Source organism: Natator depressus, chromosome 18 (genome assembly GCF_965152275.1).
Source record: "Natator depressus isolate rNatDep1 chromosome 18, rNatDep2.hap1, whole genome shotgun sequence".
NCBI classification, from domain to species: domain Eukaryota; kingdom Metazoa; phylum Chordata; order Testudines; family Cheloniidae; genus Natator; species Natator depressus.
Genome location: NC_134251.1, coordinates 6006414 through 6026945, shown reverse-complemented (window position 1 = coordinate 6026945; position 20532 = coordinate 6006414). Strand labels below are relative to the sequence as shown.

General features: G+C 44.7%; 1 protein-coding gene across 3 annotated transcripts in view; it reads left to right on the top strand.

Annotated features, from left to right (window-relative positions):
- Window positions 1-260: 260 nt before the first annotated feature.
- Window positions 261-20532, top strand: part of ZBTB17 (zinc finger and BTB domain containing 17) — a 42756-nt gene continuing 22484 nt past the window's right edge. For 2 of the 3 annotated variants that reach the window (XM_074975409.1, XM_074975410.1), the window contains exons 1-3: window positions 261-365; window positions 15553-15759; window positions 19740-19928. In XM_074975409.1, the coding sequence (XP_074831510.1) occupies window positions 359-365; window positions 15553-15759; window positions 19740-19928 (403 nt within the window). In that variant the 5' untranslated portion in view covers window positions 261-358. The remainder of the gene's footprint in view (window positions 366-15552; window positions 15760-19739; window positions 19929-20532) is intronic. The other variant, XM_074975411.1, reaches the window with a different exon arrangement.

The following is a 20532-nucleotide window of genomic DNA, read 5'->3' as shown; positions in this document are numbered from 1 at the left end:
GCCCAGGGGCCTTCCTTCGCCTCACTGCACAGGGCTGCCTCTAGTGCTTGCTGCTGCCTCTGGTGTCATGGCGCTGGGGAGAGCCCTGGGGAACACCACGTGGTCCGCAAGGCCCGCCGCTAGCTCTCCATGCCCCGCCCTGACGCTGCAGAACAGCGGCGCATGCGCTAGAGAGCCCTGTCAACCGCCCGTGCTTCTCCCGCTGTAGCTGCGCATGCGCCGGAAGCCGGTGGGGCATGGGGATGGGTTGGTGAGACGCCGCCGCTTCCGCCCGTCTCCAAAATGGCGGCGCCCTTTGTCCGTTCCGTGTCAGTCTGAGCCCTGCTTGCCGAAATGTGACTCACCTGCGGGTCCCGGGATGGCAGGTAGCGGGGGCAGCCGGGGGGAGCCAGGGCAGCTCCAGGGGGCAGCCAGAGGGGGAGGGGCAACCAGGGCAGGTGTAGCTCTGGGGGAGGGGGCAGCCCTGGTAGGAGTGAGGGGAGGGGGAATCTGTGGGGAGGGGGAGCTGGAGGGGAGGGGGCACTGGGGGATGGGGGCAGTTATAGGGCAGGGGGGAGCTAGGGGGGCAAGTGGAGCTAGGGGGAGGTGGGAGGGGCAGGGGCTGGGTGTGTCTCTGCAGGGGGTGAATGGGACCCGCTCCGCGAGGTGGCGATTGCTGCTGGTCTGTAATAAAAGCAAAATCTTGATCTTAAATCTGCTGTCTCCACGTGAACCCCCCCCGCACATCTGGATCTGGTCTCTCCACTACCTCTCCTGGCACTGGGCTCCGCACCACACTGCAGCTTTCCATGCGGGTTTACATCTTCTCACCCCCTGTGGCACCGGGGCCAAGGCTGGAGTCTGTGGCGGGCCAAGGTGGGGGGTGGGTCAGAGTGCAGGCAGTGGGCTCTGGCGGGCACAGCTGAACTCAGTCTGAGAAACTGTTACAGTTACCCCGAAGGGTAGGGAACCGCAGGCTGCGAGACAGCAATTTCTGGTTTAATCAGCATTTGAGTTTTACCTACTTCCTCCAGGATGCATCTGTCTACAACGGGAAATTTCTTATTCCAGAACAACTGTTCAGTTGTGCCGATGTTATCGGTGATGTAAGCTTCAGCATAGCCCTGGCATAAGGGTCCTGACACACCTAATCCTACTAAGGACACAGTGAGAAAGGCATCTATGCCTAGTCTACCCTAGACTTTACACTCTTGGTAACACTGATGCAGCTGCCCTGCTGCTGAAAACTGGGTAAGAAATTTCCTGCTGTGGACCAGACAACTGAATCTGCTTGTGGGGTTGTGCTCCTCTTGCTCTTCTTTCCTTGCTGATGGTTCATTTGACACATTAACTCTGCAAGCCCAAGCAATGAATTCATCATGTTAGGCATTAGCGTGAGCTTCTTAATATTATATAAGATGTTTAACTGTTTGCCAAGTAAATCACCAGTAGAATGGATTAGGAAAACTGCCTTATACGTGTCTATGCAATGGACTTCTACCCAAGAATATATTTTTTGTTCTGATAGCAATACTGAAATTCCCAACACAATACCAATAATCCTCGCGTATTATACACACACCCACTACATGCAATTGCGGTATCTGCCTATCAAAGTGTAATTGATCTGTATCAACATTTCAAACCAACATGACATTTGCTTTGCCATTGTGTTTGTATGTCGGACACTTACTGCCCTTGCTAAACCACCTAAAGTTAGTACAGCAGGGAGTAACTTGAGGGTTTGTTTAAGGGTGGAAAAATGCAGTTTTTACTAGCTCAGCACCCAGATACTGGAGAGAGTTGCTGTGGAAATATATAGCTCATCATATTATTTTGGTTAAATACATGAGCAGTGTGTGTATATTATAGTTAATATGGTGGTGTGTAGATCCAACATTACCGAATTTTAATATCAGCTCAGTATTATGGACTGTGACATATAACGCATGGCAGAATATGATCCATTAACACAATTCTTTGCAAGGGATTGTAGGCGTAAACTGTGACCTTCCCAAATTTGTTCAGGGATGGGTGTCTCCAACACACAATGTGGTGTTGGTCCTCTGTTGTACTGTGCTCGTCACTGTAATAGCTGAGAACAAGAAGTCACTCAGGAAAAGGAGTTGGGCATCATTGTAGCAGCTCAGTAAAATCATCAGCTCAAGTCAATACACAGTAACAATCCAAAAAAGCAAACCATATTAGGATGCATAAGGAATGGGATAGAGAATAATACTGAAAAGATGATAAAGCAATTGTGCAAATTAATGGCACACCATAACTTTGAATACTGTGTTTGGTTTAGATTGCCCATGTTAAAAAAGGTACTGCTGAAATAGAAGGCATCCAGAGACAGGCAACAAAAATGAGTAGGAATAGGAAAGGCTTCCCAAGTACTGAGGGAGTGAAAAGATTAGAACAATGTAGTTTATAGAGTAGATACATAAGAGGGGAGATGATGGTAAACAGAAAGTAAATCAGCTGCTCCTATTTCTCCTTGCAATACAAGAGTCAATGGACATTCAATGAAATTAAAAGGCAACAAATTTAAAAGTGATAAAAGGAAACAGTTTTTTACACAACATGTGACTAGATGACCTCCTGAGGTCCCTTCCAACCAACAGAAGAAACATCTGTTGTCAGGATATTCCATATTTGTCCATTATGGAGATTTTATACTTTCCTCTGAAGCATCTGGCACTCGCCATTGTTGGAAACAGGATACTAGTCTAGAGAGACCACCAGATCAGAGCAGCATGGCACTTTCTTCCTAGTGATTTGCATTTACACCTAGCATTAATTAATTATATCAGTAAAATTCAAACTCAAGGTTCCACATACAATCTGGACTGTGGCCCTGTATTAATACAACTGCACAGGCATAAATTCAGATCTAAACTTCCACAAATAATCCAAAATTATGATCTACCTGTGCAATTTGTTTGCTACATACCTAACCAATAAGGGAAACCGCCTCCTACAACACTCTGGCCAGCACCTCTAGGCCTTGTCCACAATTTCAGTGGGTGCCACAATCCCACCACTGGTATACAAGGTCCACTGAAAACAGAGCCACATGTGGGAGACCCCAAGTGAGAGACCACCTTAGCTCATCTACTTGCAGGTGTCATCTTTGTATATCTCACTTAATTCCCTGCCATTGCAGGGGCTCTGGGCATTCGTGCATCTTGGTCCCCCCGTTCTTTGCCTGTGGCACATAACAGTTTAGTCTCTTGAGGGCTGTAGTACTTTGCTCTAATTCCACTTGTTGGGTTTCATGTGTGGGTGATGGGCAATGGATAGTGGCCTGTGATATACAGGAGGTCAGGTCATACTAGATGATCTGGTAGTCCTTTCCCGCCTTAAACTCTGTCTCTAATGCTTTGTGGCGTTGGCTTGTCTCTCATTCCCCATAGGCAGTCACGAGGGGTGGCTCACGTGGCAAGCTTAATTTAAATTTAGCAGATTTATTTATCTTTAACTGCATGCCACAAATGCAGGTGTCTAGTACTGAGCTTTCCATCACTATGATTGATACAGTAATAAAAGACTTGACAGCAGTGTCAGAGGAAGATTGAAAGGGAAAACACTACTGATGTGATTTGGAGAGGGTGAGACTCAAAGGTTGCTATCATTCTAGTTTCTTGGCTCCATTAAACTCTGGGAATTGAGTTCCCTTGCTTTTTATTTTAGCTGAGGCCAAATACCACTTTGATGGTCACAGTATCGCTCGTGAGTAGAACAGAGCCCTGGTAAAGGAGTGTCACATATGCAGTCCAACTTGTTTTCCCTTTTTAGGGAGTAGATTGACTTTGGGGCAGTGGTTTTGTATTTTAAAATGCAACTTTTTGTTGAATCTATCCAAGACAGCCACTTAAAGTAAGACATATAGCAGTCAGCTCTATTCTATAGAAGAGGTTATGGAGAGAGGCTTCCAAGAGGAATAGTCTCTCTAGCTTTGTATCTGAGCACTTGATTGTATTTACCCTCACAACAGGGCTGTGAAAGAGGAAAAGGCTATTGTTCCCAATTTATACATGGAGAACTGAGCCTGCGGAGACTAAGTGACTTGCCCCCGCTCACATACGCAGAGCAGGGAATCATACACAAGTTACTCAAGTGCCAGGCTGGCACCCTAACCACTGGGCAATCCTTCCTCTTACAATGTTAACATGTATTTACTGTTTAAAGGAGGAAAAAAAGCAGTAAAGTAATAATTAAGCTGTATGAAGGAAATGAGACATCCGTTTCACTGAGAGCAAGTATTGTGTTAATATGTTTGATATAATGTATGCCCATAAACCACTGTTCTAAGGTGGGTAGAATGGGTAAAAACATCAATATTTATAATTCAGCAGCAGCTGTATTGGTTATTATCCCAATGGCATCGTGTTCTATATGGTATTTGAATGGTGTAGAATAACACTAAGATGAAAAGTAGTAAAGAAGAAATTGACCAAACTAAAGAATTCTTAGCAGTTGCATGACTCTGATGTGGACCAGAATTGCCAGTGCCTTCTGAATGAGGAGTCTTTGCCTTTCTCCTTGGTGGATTCATCACACTGGTTACCTTCTTTCATTTTATCTAACAGTAGGAATGTGGGCTAATGTTCCCAAAAGATTCTCTCCCCCCCACCCCCCCACTTTCTGTGTAACTTTAAATTGAGCCTGTCTTTTATCAACATTAATAATCATTATGGCATCTCAGCTATGCCCTGCATATTTGACAGTTATCACCTTTTAATATAAAGCAACATTAACATTGCTTTTTGCTATTAACTGTGGACCATTCTGTAATAATAATCACGGCTGATTTGAGTAATTGTTCTATTGAAACCTACTCAGGAAAGGTTCCCAGCAGCACCTTCAGAGGGTAGTACAGTATAAAGCTTAAGATGCAAAACTGGGAATTCAGAGATGTGTGTTCTAAGTCCCATCTCTGCCACTGACTCTGTGACCTTGGGGAAGTCACTTAACCTCTCTGTGTGTCAGTGTCCTCATCTATAAAAATAGGGATCATGATGCTCTCTTATGGAAAGTGTTCAGTGTTACTACATGTATTATTGAAATATTGATCAAATGGATCTAAACCTTCTTCAGTTTGTAACATTCAGTTCTCACTGGCCCTGAGCTCTGAATAATTTTAGTGGGTGGTCTGTTTTATTGTATTTTAACATTTTAAGACTTAAGAAAAAAATTCTCCAGCCACATGAGGAAGGTGGATAATGGTGGTGGCGGGGTGGGGGTGATGTCTTTTGCCTGACCGAATATTTCAGTTCTAATTTAAGTGAGTTATGCAGGTCATCCCAACTGATACCAGGAAAATCCTTCATATAATGCCACACTATCATGTACTTTGCATAGGCCACAGAGTTCACAGAAAAGTTTTAGAATTCTTAAAAAATATGTATTGGGGCAACGTCTTGTATCCCTCCATTTATAAAGCCCAGGTACCCTATCTATCATGAGTCCAGTTGTACGGGGATCAGAATTAGGGGAAGATTATAATTAAAATATGAAACATCTTTTGAAAATGACTGAAATAACCCCTTTGATACATACAAATGTCTTGATTTTAAAGTCCCATCTCTCAGGATCTTCAGGGCCTGGAAGCTAGTGTTGGTTGTTCCATTGGAACGGAGAACCCCTCCTTTTCCAGTGGTGTGCAGTTCCCATTTCCAGAATGTAAGCCCGTTATTGGCTTTGAACTACATATTGCTTGTGCTGGGCTTTGGGTCAGGGTCGTTTTAGGAGGGAGAAGGGCTGTTGGTGAAGGAGGAAAAAAAGGAAACATCTTGTGGCAAGTTAAGAAAAATGGCAGCTGTTTGAAGCTGCTTCGGGGATTGGCTTGTTTGAAGTTGTCCCAAGGAAGGTGGTCAGAGTGCAGGTGAGGTAATGCCATTTATTACATGGCTGTCATTACTACAGGGTGTATTATCTCTTGAAAACTTTTGAAGTAAATCTGTTGATTTAAGGAAAGGCCAGTGCATTGCCTATATTTAAAAATAGAAGATCCAAGACATTAGGAAATTGATTTTGTCATAGAAACACGGGCAAGGGGCAGAATAAGAGACATCCAGAAAATTTAAGTACATCTCATACCCTGCCAAGACCAGCAGTTCTGAGACTGTCTCAGAACAAGGGGTCTTGAGGGACATAAGGAAAATGGATCTTAGCCGTTTTAGTGGGATTCATTACTTTAGAAGAAAATATTTTGTGCTGTAACCTCATCTCAGGACTTCACTGTTTCTGATGGAAATTTCCACTTTGTAATGAGAACACCAGATTGATGGGTTTGGAGCATACCTGGCTCTATAATGATGGAAGGTTGAAGAGTGTCAAGCTAATGTATTCTCAAAAAGGAGACAGTGCCTAGAAGATGGGCTAGCTCTTTAAAGCGGTAACCAAAGGAGCTGTTACTGTACTGACAACCTCTGCGTTTGCCTTTGCAAAAGGCTGATATATGGCTGTACTACTTGAGTGAATCTAAAAAACCTGGTCGCATATCAGAGACTGAGGTTTTGTGAGTTTAAAAGCAGCTTTATACTCCTAGTTGAGTATGGCAGGTATCAGTGTGACAATCAGACTTGCACATATGACAGATGGCTGGCTAGAAAAGGGATGGTGGGTTTATATTTGATAAAGGAATACAGGTCTCCCAAGTTTTCCACATAAATTTGGATGCCAAGTGACAGGTGCCATGTAAGAACCTCAGTAGAATAGAAAGGCAAATTCCAAGTTGCCCAGATGAGGAAAGTCTTGCAAAATTTCCTGTCCATGCAATCACATCAGCACGCTGCCAGCAGAACCACAAAACTGCAATGAAGCACTCTTCCAAGACTGCACTGAACCTTCTGAGCAAGTCAAAACAGCTCCCAGTCCAACCAAAAGGGGGCTTTTCAAGAGCTACGTTTTCCCTTTCTCCACCAAAGGGTTGGTGAATTTTATCTCAAAGGTCTGGGTGCTAGAGGCAGAATTTCTTTCCAGAATAGGAGTGAGTGAGTTACGGGAAATGCATTTTGATTAGAGGCAGGATGGTCTATGGTTAAATCACAGGACCAAGAGTCAGGAGACCTGAGCTCTGTTCATGACTCTGCCACTTACTCACTGTGTCGCCATGGGCAAGTCACTTGAACTCCCAGTGCCTCAGTTGATTTGCTTGTAAAATTCTGAGAATACTTTCAGGGCTATTGTGGGGCTTAGTTTACTAATGTTTGTAAAACACTTTGAGAGGCACAGATAAAAGGCGGTGTTATAGAAGTACAACCTGGTGGTGATGTTAGTACACCAGTAGGAGGGGCTAGTGTAAATGGCATTTGAAAGGAGTTAACTAAGTCTTTGGAGGGCAAATAGCTTCTGTTCTCTGCAACAAACCTGGCAGAAAGTAAAAAGGCTTCTTTCTGTCTTGAAATGTGATAAATGCATTAGGTTGGATTGGTACATCTGGTCTCCTTGGCTCTTTGACGGACACATGCATATGAGCCACTGATACTCCCTTGATTTCTTTTGGCAGATGCAAGCAGATTTTAGTGTCAGTTTTTTTACAGCCTAATGCTAAGTGAGGGGTTTTTGTATTCTTACTGAGCATCGCTGATCACTTGTCCTCCTGTCTCTGTAATTAGAACACATCTGGCTTTCCCTGCTCATTATCACTCTTGGTAATCGTTGACACTGTTACTTTAATAAATTTGTAAAAGTCGTGCCGCAAATTGCCATCCCGGGATCTCTGAAGATCTGAAAAGGGGACAGCTCAGCATTCGTGTGAGGAGGACTCCAAGGTGATCATGAGAATCAAATTAACTTGATAGCACGGCACAGCTGATACATTTTAAATATGATGTTGTTGGCCCTAGCCATAAAATGACAGGGCACTGCAAAATTTTGGAGCAAGGTAGACATTGTCAAAACGTATCCATGTCTTGATATCTGGGTCCATCCATTACCGTATAGTTTGTAAGTCAGGGGTGCCCCAGTTTTGTTCAGATGCAGGTCATTAAACTGCAGCTGCTTTCCTCAATACGCTAGCAAGGTCACAGAGACTAAATGATGGAGCAGGTGGGTGCTTGGACTACACTTTGTGCTGGCTTCTGGTGATTAGTTCTTTCCTTCTGGCCCTAGCCTCTGTCTTGTGAATTTTTGGAGCCCTGGTTTAACAAATTAATAGCTTGTTCTGGCAAACTGCATCTGCTGTAAACAGCAAGGATACCGGTTAGCCTTCAAGACAGATTTCACGTGGAGGGCTTTGATTCTGAAGAAGCAAGCAGGCCAAGCATGCTGTCATGGTGTGGCCAAGGGACTCAATGAAGGGCATTTCTACACAGATGGAATTTTGTTTGCATTGAAACACAAGCGCTGTAAGAAATAAGTCAGATCCCACAGCAGTAACTGTATCTTCCTGGAAGAAAATATCCATTAACAGCAACTTTCGGATTGAATTTTGGTTTCAAAGCTGACTCCAGGGCTTCTAATTTGACAGGAGGAAGAGCCTTCTCCTCTTGCTTTCCTCATGTACCCAGAGCTGTTACCTTAGGTGTTTTCCTAGTCTGCCCCATGCAGCAGGCTAACTTGCTACCATGGAAACCCATGACTACAGGATTGTGCTTTAAGTAAGAAGATTCTCTTATCTACGGTTATTTGGAGGCATTCTTTACTTATTTGGGAGTCATATCAGGTGTCTCCTTGTAAATACATCATGATCTTCATTGCATGTTATCAATATGCCAGGCTGTGGGTTGACCCAATCGACCCTGGCTGTTGTGATCCCTTTCTATGCCTCTAGAGCACCCTGAGGCAGGAGAAAGTGAGACTGTTGCATTGGATGGAGTCACACAACCGCAGAGTGGTCACAACTCCTTGTCATTGTGTTGTGATGTCAGGCTACCATTCTTCAACTACTTTGTGGCTATCCAATTCTGCTGGAACCACTGCCTTAAAATGATATGATATATGAGCAGTTGTCATCCAGCCAGATGAAGATTGCCGAACACCTCTTGTGGGTGAGCATCCCCATTTCTCTTGTCTGTTTCTGGAATAATTAGTTTTCAACCCAGGTCTTGCGCCCAGACCAATATAGTGTCTTTGCTGTTGGTAACAAGGGAGAATGTTGGCCACTGGAAAGGACTTTATTCTTCATAGAATATCAGGGTTGGAAGGGACCTCAGGAGGTCATCTAGTCCAACCCCCTGTTCAAAGCAGGGCCGAACCCCAACTAAATCATCCCAGCCAGGGCTTTGTCAAACCTTAACTTCTAAGGAAGGAGATTCCACCACCTCCCTAGGTAACACATTCCAGTGTTTCACCACCCTCCTAGTGAAAAAGTTTTTCCTAATATCCAACCTAAATCTCCCCCACTGCAACTTGAGACCATTACTCCTTGTTCTGTGATCTGCTACCACTGAGAACAGTCTAGAGCCATCCTCTTTGGAACCCCCTTTCAGGTAGTTAAAAGCAGCTATCAAATCCCCCCTCATTCTTCTCTTCCGTAGACTAAACATCACCAGTTCCCTCAGCCTCTCCTCATAACTCATGTGTTTCAGTCCCCTAATCATTTTTGTTGCCCTCCGCTGGACTCTTTCCAATTTTTCCACATCCTTCTTGTAGTGTGGGGCCCAAAACTGGACACAGTACTCCAGATGAGGCCTCACCAGTGTCGAATAGATGGGAACAATCACGTCCTTCGATCTGCTGGTAGTGCCCCTACTTATACATCCCAAAATGCCATTGGCCTTCTTGGCAACAAGGGCACACTGTTGACTCATATCCAGCTTCTCGTCCACTGTAACCCCTAGGTCCTTTTCTGCAGAACTGCTGCCGAGCCATTCGGTCCCTAGTCTGTAGCGGTGCATTGGATTCTTCCGTCGTAAGTGTAGGACTCTGCACTTGTCCTTGTTGAACCTCATCAGATTTCTTTTGGCTCAATCCTCCAATTTGTCTAGGTCCCTCTGTATCCTATCCCTACCCTCCAGCGTATCTACCACTCCTCCCAGTTTAGTGTCATCTGCAAACTTGCTGAGGGTGCAATCCACACTATCCTCCAGATCATTTATGAAGACATTGAACAAAACCAGCTCCAGGACTGACCCTTGGGGCACTCCACTTGATACTGGCTGCCAACTAGACATGGAGCCATTGATCACTATCTGTTGAGCCCGACAATCTAGCCAACTTTCTATCCACCTTATAGTCCATTCATCCAGCCCATACTTCTTTAACTTGCTGGCAAGAATACTGTGGGAGACCGTGTCAAAAGCTTTTCTAAAATCAAGGAACAACACGTCCACTGCTTTCCCCTCATCCACAGAACCAGTTATCTCGTCATAGAAGGCAATTAGATTAGTCAGGCATGACTTGCCCTTGGTGAATCCATTCTTATCCTTCATTGCCTCTAGTGGGAGGCCTGGCCTATACTAAAAAATTAGGTCGAACCAGCTATGTCACTCGGGTGTGAAAAATCCACACCCGAGTGAAGTAGTTAAGCTGGTCTAACCCCTGGTGTAGACAATGCTAGGTTGGTAGAAGAATGCTTCCATTGATTTAGCTACAGCCTCTTGGGCACCTGGATTAACTGCACTGATGGCAGAACCCTCCCATTAGCACAGGTTGTGTCTGCCGCTGTGTATATCTGTGCCACTGTAGCATTTCAAGTATAGACAAGCCCTTAGACTCTACAGCACAAAACTCTCTGTTCAGGACTTGGACTGCTCCCTTGCTATCATTAGGGTGTGTGTACACGCACACACGCGCACACACACACACGCTTTTGGGAAATGTGATCAAATTTTGTGCAACCATTTTTGAGTAGTTTGAGTGTGAAAATGTACTTTTCCCCCATGTGTTCTGAGATCAGAAACTTTGCACTTGGGTAATTCTGAGCAAGAGTTAGAAACTTTGGCTTCTTCTCTATATGTCATTGAGACTTGATTCCCTTTACCAATGCTGCAAGCACACACAAAGTATATACAACATTTGTAAGCCCATTTTGAGCATGAAACGGATGCTGTTGAATGTCATCTACCATGGGGGTACTTTTTGCTCTGTTTGCATCATTTCCTATGGTTTCTCTAATTCTGTTATAAGAGTTCTTCAGTTAAAAAAACCTCACGTTCTGCCTCTCTTCTCCTTGCCTTTATTAATAGGGGCATGAATACAGGGTCTTTGGTTTATTTTTTATTTAATTATCCATATATTTTAGTGTCTGTTCCTGCTGCTTATTCCGCATTTGAAACCGTAAACCCTGTGTTTGTCACATTGTAGATAGCTGCTGTGCAAGTGAGTCACAAATGGAGGATTAGGATTTCAGGTGGTAAATAAACTGTGGGAGCTGATGAGCTCTTGAGAACAGGTGTATCTCTCTCCTACAAATGGCCTTGATTCACCCCCCCCCCCCCAAATGAGCAGATGAGTCACAGAGTGTTCTTTCAAGGTTTTCCTGTGGGGTCAGCTGCCCTTTTTTGTGCTTGAAATATTTTTCATTTTGTTAAGGGTTGACAGTCATGCAGGAAAGAATAGGGATTACGTCCATGAAATTATGCACACCCGTTTATATTATAATAGAAAACTTGATCATTATATAACTCAAAGTAAAGACTGTATCCTCTCAAAATCTTAACTTATCTGTTTTTTTTCTAAAAGAGCTTCTCTAATTCTAATAGGAATTGTTTTGGGGAAGGTCTTTGACCTGTGTTATATAGGAGATCGGATGATCACAGTGGTCCCTTCTGGACTTAGAATCTATGACTCTTCCAGATAGTACATAAGAGCGGCCACACTGGGTCAGACCAATGGTCCATCTAGCCCAGTATCCTGTCTTCTGACAGAGGCCAATTCCAGGTGCTTCAGTGGGAATGAACAGAAGAGGCAATCACCAAGTGATCCATCTCCTGTTACCCATTCTCAGCTTCTGGTACTCAGAGGCTATGGACGCCCAGAGCCTGAAATTGCATCCCTGACCATCTTGGCTAATAGTCATTGATGGACCTATCCTCCTGAACTTATCTAACTCTTTTTTGAAACCTGTTACAGTTTTGGCCTTCACAACATCCCCTGGCAATGAGTTCCACAGGTTGACTATGTGTTGAAGAAGTACTTCCTTATGTTTATTTTAAACCTGATGCCCATTAATTTCATCGGGTGACACTTGATTCTTGTGTTATGTGAAGGAGTAAATTAAACTTCCTTATTCACTTTCTCCTTACCATTCACGATTTTATAGACCTCTGTCATATCCCCCCTTAGTCGTTTCTTGTCCAAGTTGAACAGTTCCAGTCTTTTTAATCTCTCCTCATTCTGTCTTCTTATCTATCCCTTTCTGAATGGTTCTTAACATTCTGTTCGCTTTTTTGACTGCCGCTGCACCTTTAGCGGACATTTTCAGAGAACTATCCACAATGATTCCAAGATCTCTTTCTTGTGTGGTAACAGCTAATTTAGACCCCATCATTTTGTATGTATAGTTGGGATGATGTTTTCCAATGTGCATTACTTTGCATTTATCAACATTGAATTTTAGCTGTAATTTAGTTGCCCAGTCACCCAGTTTTGTGAGATCCCTTTGTAACTCTTCTTGGTCTGCTTTGGACTTAACCATCTTGAGTAATTTTATATCATCTGCAAATGTTACCACCTCACTGTTTACCCCTTTTTCCAGATCATTTATGAATATGTTGAACAGCACCCGTCCCAGTACAGATCTCTGGGGGACACACTCCACTATTTACCTCTCTCCATTCTGAAAACTGACCATTTATTCCTACCCTTTGTTTCCTATCTTTTAACCAGGTATTGATCCATGAGAGGACCTTCCCTCCTTTCCCATGACTGCTTATGAAATCTACTGTATGAAATCTATAAAGTCTACTTTAAGGCCCCAGTCTTGTAATTGAGTCCACATGGACAGACCCTTGCACCTGTCTGGAGCCCAGTTAGCCTGTGTACAGACACAAGGGTTTGCCTATACAGATCCAGTTGAAAGACTGAAGCTGAAATTTGCCAGTGCACTAAGATCTCTATATCACTTGGCTATACTTAGCCCAGATGGAGTCTCCCCCCCCCCCCACTACATTCCACTTTGCTTTGAGAGGTGCTTTCAACAAGAGTTCCTTCCGCAGGTTATTTAAAGACAGGATGCCTTCCATACATTGCAACACCAGCCTTCCCACCCCCGTTCCTGGGCCACTTGAGATATCACTATTAAGTGTTGTTTGTCTGCTCTTCAGTTTGATAATCACTCAGGGCGGCTGCTCTTTACAGCACACTGACTGCATGGGGCAGCTTGTTTGAGTTAAACCTTTCTCTTCAATTTGGAATGGCCTGCGTAAAGATAGAGGATTCCTTTTGGGTAGGTGGCCATGTGTAGCCAAAGGCATTCTAATGTGCTCTGTGACCACCTCTCCCACTGAGATCAAGGTGGAGCTTCCCATGGCACCGTAGTCTCTATGAGCCTCACCTTCATATTCTCTATGAGCCTCAACTTCATATTGAAGAGGAGGGCTTCTGCAATCGGCTCTACTTTGTGCCAAAGTGTGGTCCTTGTATGTTCCTCAGTGGTTCTGGGTACCATGAGACACCTGGGGGCTGATTTGCAGAAGTGCAGAGGATTCACAACTGCAGCTGAAGTCGACTGGAGCTCTGCTTTGGCCTCCTAAAGTACTATTAAAATGCTGAACACTCTGAAAAATTGGACCCTGGGCATCATGAGTTGGTCACTTGGCAATTTTGTCAAATAGTATTTTGAAAATCTGGCTGGATCTCAGTTCCTCAGCTGGAAAATGGGGATGACGCCACCCCCACCCCCTCCCCCCACTCTCTGGAGTGTTATGAAGATAAATCCCCTAACGTTTGTGACTCGCTCAGGTGGTGAGAGCACCGTACAAACGCCTGGGAGGAAATCAGTCATTTTGTATTCAGTGCAAGGATGGATGGTGTGTGTTAAATAACGCCTGGGACCATGCATTGAATGAGGAGGATAAAACCACTCTCTGAAGGAGGCAGGGATCCTGTGAGAACATAATATATGATCATGCAGTTAAAGACTGTGAACTAATGCATACGCACAGGGGGCTGTATTAAGGTTGCACAGATTACCTTAAATCTGGCGTTTTTTAACTCTGGAGTGCTTGACTTTTTGCAGCCTTAATCTTTTATCTATTTATTTTTAGATGTAATCATAGGATAGAATGGGGTGAGGGAGCATCAGGTACGTTCCTGCAGTTACATAGGCTGCCTGCATGTACAATTTGACATGTGTTGAAATATTTAAAAGATATAAATATATATTGGCAGTCCCCACCGCGCCCTCTCAAGCTGGGATCAGTTGTTGTCCAGGGACTTCACAGCAGAAGTGGGGTTTGGGGAGGGATTTGAAGAAGGAAGAGGGTCGGGGTTTTATGTGTTAATTCAGGGAGAGTCCTGTGTGTAAGGGGCAGTACTGGGAAAGTGGGAGCCAGTGGAAACTGCAACATGGTGAAAACAGGCCAGGCGGATGGTTTGATGTTAGCAGCTGCAGTTGGATGGAGCCAAGCTGGGTGCAAGGAAGAAGTTACAGGAGTGGAGGCTGATCAATAGGACTTTCCGCTTTAGATGGCTGTCTGATTGGAAGGACCAGGGGACGTGTTAGTAAATGTGATACTATAAATCAGTATTTAAAATTCCTTTTGGCACTTCCTAGTGTTGCTCCTGCAGCCACTGGTGGGCCTTCATTTGCAGGCCTCAACCAGTGAATTTCAGTCAGAAAACAGCAGTCTCTTTTTGAAAGAAAACGTGACAAAATAACAGAAGCAGATTTTATGCCAAACCAGGTTTAAAACAGAGCTGCGGCAGGCAGCTTTGCAGGGGGATGTTTAATCAGGTGGGTCCGATACAATTGACCATGGAGGGCCGTAGCATTTGGCACACTTGATCATCCCACCAGCAGTGGCCAGTACTTCAGATGGAGGCAAAAATTCCTAACAGCCTCCTCCTAACCTTGATTGCCCATTTAAAAAGCTTTCCAAGAAGCACCTTCACGCTTTCTCCCACACCGGTCCTTGTGCACGGGAGGAGCCTCAGGAGCTTCTGCAAGGATGCCAGGTCTTCCCTCAGAGCTCTCCTTAAAACACTTCTCAGCCATGATTCCTACAACCCACTCGACAGTATCATCGCATTGTTTCCTCATATACTCCCATCTGTCTTCATCCGCCTGTTGTCTGTAGTTTTGTACTTTGGTGCAGGGACCTGTGTGTGTGCCACAGCGAAGTCCTGGCCTCCAGGTGCTCCTGCAATACAAATAATGCATAATAACGACCAATGGTGCAGTGTGAGGCTGACTGTCTTACGGGACCAATGACTAACTGCACAGTGGAGACTGAATTAGTTTCTCAGCCCTACCGGTTCCTCCAGATCAAGGCTGAGGCGCGTGGGTGGAAGTGGGTCTGCGCACTGCTTCAGTTTTAAGCACCGTCAGTCAGTGCTTGCACACCATAAAAATGGATTTTAATAAAACCCCCCTTGCTCCAGCACCAGGCTCAAGCACAGTAGCTGGAGGGACGGAGCATAGGCTCTGGTCAGCCAGGTGATTGTGCTTTCTCTCCTCAGCTATGGATTTCCCTCAGCACAGCAAGCAGGTCCTGGAGCAGCTGAACCAGCAGAGGCAGCTGGGCTTGCTGTGTGACTGCACCTTCGTGGTGGACGGCATTGACTTCAAGGCCCACAAGGCCGTGTTGGCAGCCTGCAGCGAGTACTTCAGGATGCTGTTTGTGGATCAGAAGGACGTGGTGCATCTTGACATCAGCAATGCAGCAGGTATGCAGGTGTGGCTCCTGGGAGAAGCCAAGGCTGCACTTGGGAGAGGAGCTGTGGCCCTGAGATGGTGGGCCGTATCCTCAGCAGGTGTAAATCAGTGTGTTCCTGTTGAAGTCAGTGGAGCCGCACCAAGTCACACCAGCTGTGACTCAGACCCAAAGTGTGCAGAACCTCCTAGAAAACATTAGGGCTGTGGTGGGGATAGTGACGTTCCTCCTGAACACTGGAGTTGCCATAGCCCAGTGTCCCATCTCTGACAGTGCCCAGCACCAGATGCCCCAGAGTGCAGGAACCATGAAGTAACAGACGTGGGATAATCTGACCTCATTAAGGTCTCTTCCTAATCCCTAATAGAGACCGGTTTAAACCCTAAAGCATAAGGTTTCTAGAACTTGGTTTGTAATAACTGTTATAACTCTGCCTATTCTTGTTATCCATGAGAAATGTCCGCTCGCTCTTTGAATCTTGCTAAGTTCTTGGCCTCAATGACCTCCTGTGGCAGGGAGTTCCACAGCCTTGTTATACTTCGTGCAGCAAAGTATTTTTCCTTTGACCAGTTTTGGACTTGCTACCTTTCAGTTTCATTGACTGTCCCCTTGTTCTTGTGTTACAAGACAGAGAGGATAGCAGCTCCTGCTCTTTCTTCTCTAAACCATTCATTGTTTTATATGACTTTATCATGAGTCCTTTTATTCATCTCCTTGTGTCTCCACTATGGAGACCATACCGGATAGCTATATTGGCATAGCCGCCTACAGTAGACGCAGCCTACACCAACAGAAGAAGGTTTTTTTGCTGATGCAGAGAACTCCACCTCCCCGAACGCCGTTAGCTAAGCCCTCTTCCATCGACACTGCTGCGTCCACACTGGGTGGGGTTGTCGGCATAGTTGTGCCAGTCAATCGTGCGGGTTTTCTCATGCCCCTGACTGACACAGCTATGCTGGTATAACTTTTCAGTGTAGACCAAGCCTAAGGTAACAAGCCCAGTCTTCTCCATATCTCTTCATAGAGAGTGTTTTCATGCCCCTAATCATTCTCATCACCCTTCTCTGAACTTGTTCTAATTCTACAATATTATTTTCTAATGGGATGACCAGTTCTGTGCACAGTATTCTAGAGGTGGGAGGGTACCATCAATTCAGATCGTGGCATTACAGTATTTTGTATATTATTCTCCATCCCATTCCTTATGCATCCTACCATCTTGTTTGCTCTTCGACTGCAGCTGCTCATTGAGTAGAGGTCCCCATTGAATTATCATCGGTGATGCCCTGATCTCTTTCCTGAGTTGATCAATTCGTTCAGAACTCTGCTAGGTTCATGAACCTGTCTGGTTTAAATTTTTCCCTCCAATGTGCATTGCTTGGCATTGATCAACACTGAATTTCGTCTGCCGTTGTATTGTCCATTCACCTAGCGTGATTAAGTGCTGAAGTTTCTCTGTCTTCTCTGGGCTTGACTAACCTAAATGACTCTGTGCCTTCTGAGAAGGTTGCCTCCTCACTGATCATTCTTTCCACCTCATTTCCAGATCATGAATAAATATATTAAACAACTCAGGACCTGGTAGGAACCTAGCGGCACCCCACTGTTAATCTTTTATGATGGAAACTGGCTGTTTATCCCTATCCTTAATTATTTTCTGTCTCTTAGCCAGTTTTTGATCCATGACAATACCTTGCCTCTCCCTCCATGAATACTTAGCTTCTTTAGTAGCTTCTTGTGCAGAACCTTGTGAAAGGTCTTTTGAAAGTTGAAAGGATGTTCACAGGTTCTCCGTAAACCATTACTTTATTGACATGTTCAAAGAATTCTGATACATCAGTGAGATGAGACCCATTCTATCATGATCTTCCACGTGTTTTGTTGTTCTATTTTTAGTTGTCCTTTCAACCAATGTACTAGGTACAGTCGTAGGACTTGCCCGTCTGTTGTAATTCCCTGAGTCACCCCTGTGGCAGCTCAACAGCCAGCCAGATACAACCTATTGGATTCCTGTTTGGCCAGTACCCTATACAAACACGCACCACTGTAGAGATAGCTGTCTAACAATCATCTAAAGGGAAAAGGGAAACAGTGATCCTGCCAATATATAGTATATGCCCAATAGCTATTACTTCAGTATGTGTGGTTGGACAAATGTGCATCGCGTCTGGAAGCTAATGGTCTTAGAGTAGAACAGGAAGATTTTTATTGTTAATATTAGAAGAAGATTCATTAGTTGTCTTGCATTAGCACTTAAAGGCTCCCACCAAGATGCAGGGCCTGTTGTGCTAGGCTCTGTCGTTAGAGACAGTTCCTGCTTCAAAGAATTTCCAGTCAAAACAGACAAGCCAAAGGATGAGAGAACGGAAGTATTATTATCCTCATTTTACAAATGGGACAATGAGGCCCAGAGAGAGGAAGGGACTCACCCAAGGCCACACAGGGCATCTGTGGCAGAGCCAGGAATTGAACCCAGGTCTCCTGAGTCCCAGTCTAGAGCCATAACCACAAATCATCCTGCCTTGCTCTGACATTCCCCAGGGTACAGTCTGGACTGCTGAACTGCTGGGTCCCTTCAATTCTCCAGTCTGGGGTGCCTTTTACACTGCTTCACTGTGAGAGCAACCACTCCTGGTCTGCTGTCACACAGCCTCTAGCATGTAAATTACTCCCAGCTGAGTTATACAAGTGCTTCTAGCCAACCACTCCTGAATTGTATTGCAGAGTGACACCAGCATACTCCCAGTCCCAGACTTGTCCCAAGAAATGTGCGTTTTGTACTTCCCAGCTCTTTCCTTCTGTGCAACACAAGCTCATAGAAAGTCCGTCATTTCATTAATAGAAAATGATATGCACAAACCATGGTACCTCAAATGGAGTTTCCCAAACACTTCAATCCAAACACACACTGGTTTAGATAAAACAATAAAACAAGTTTGTTAGCTACAGAAAGATAGATTTTAAGTGATTACAAGTAATGAGGCATAAAAGTCAGAATTGGTTACAAAGAGATAAAAGATAAAATGCAACTAATGTTTAACAAGTTCAGTGAATTCAACACAAAAGGTTTCTCTCACCACCTGCTCACAGCAATCTGGCTGGATCCCTTCAGCCATGACCACTCCCCCAGTTCAATGATGCTTCCTTTTTCTTTCAAACGTTGGTGCTGTGAGTAGAGGTGAGAGGTGATTTGAGGTCTCTGTTCCTGATTTTTATATCTTTGCCTCCTCTTTGAGAATCATCACCAGCTGGGGTTCAGGCAATAGCCAGTCTGTTTGCACGGGAACCCCCTGCTGTTCTGTTGCCAAGATGTAAACTTCTCGGTCATATCTTTCTTCCTGCCAAAGAAAGGCTGTTTACCCAGGTGATGCTCCATTTGATTTTGTAGACACTTGGCTGAGGCATCAGTTTGCCTTTTGTCTCTGGTGAACTGGTTTGGGCTGCTTCCCTAGACTTGGAATATGTCTTATACAGTAACACTGTGGCCACATATGTTTTACTAGGACAATAATGTTCAGCAGATTATGAGTTTTCGAATGATACCTCACAAGGCATACTTTGTACAAAATTTATCATAGTCTTATAAAAAGAACGAACATAAGGGTACAGACAGTCACACTCGCTGAGTTCCAGATCTTATTTATTTCAGCCTACAGAATTTTACCTTCCCCCCTCTCTTGTGCTAACTAACACTAACAATGGCACCAGCTGGTGAAAGTATAATTATTTGTTACTCTTACCTAGAAAGTAAGAATCTGGCGTAGTTTCGGGTAGGCTTTTCAGGGAGTTTTATTACAGCATATAGGATCAATTTCTAGGGCCTTTGAATCAATGGGAGTTAGCCACCTAAATCCCCTTTAAAAATCTGGCCTTCAGTCACTAGTGCATGTTCAGTCTCTAAAATGTTGGCAACTTAGCTTGCTATGAAAAAGGCCACTCATCTCTGGAGCTTTGATTTGTGTTTATTTTATTTCTGGGTCTGTTTTATTGCAGGCCTTGGTCAGGTACTGGAGTTCATGTACACAGCCAGGCTCAGCCTGAGCCCAGAGAACGTGGAGGATGTGCTAGCAGTTGCCGGTTTTCTCCAGATGCAGGAAATTGTCAGTGCTTGCAATGCTTTGAAGTCTCTCACCGTGTCAGCCGAACCCAATTCAGAAAGCCACAAGGTCCCTGAAGTGACCGGTATGCAGCCTTCTTACCCCCTGGGGCTTCCCGTTCCCAATAGGAATGTGTTCTAAACGGTTCTCAGGGGATGCTGGTTTAGCCAGGATTTGATTGCTCTCTTTAGTGTGGATCTGTTACTGAAGCATACTTAAATCAGGAAGCAGCTGAGAGGAGAAGCTAAACACTGATCCATCCCCAGCCAGATGTTTTCTTTACTGTAATAAGCTGGCCTGTAGATTATGGTGAACTCAGTGGTTAGTCAGTCAATAAAGAACCATTTCCTTCCAAAAGAAATGTAAGGAAGGTGCAGGTGAGGTCACCCCAAGCTGTGCATGTGGCCCGTGAAGCCGCAGATCGGAATGCAGAACATTGGCTCCCAGGCTTTGGGGGCAGATGAAGAGCACAGCTACACCTGGCAACGTCCATCTCCTGGTCATTGGCTGCTCTGTCCCTCTCTGTAGCTTCAGTGGCTCCAAATCCTAATCTTGGCACTGCAAGACTTAGGGGACAGGGCTTTGGTGCGCTGAGGTTGGTCAGACATGCAGCACGTTTCAGTGTTGCAAATCATGAGTCCTGGCTTAGATCTGTTCCCTCTAACTCACCCTCCCCAGATATAGATGAA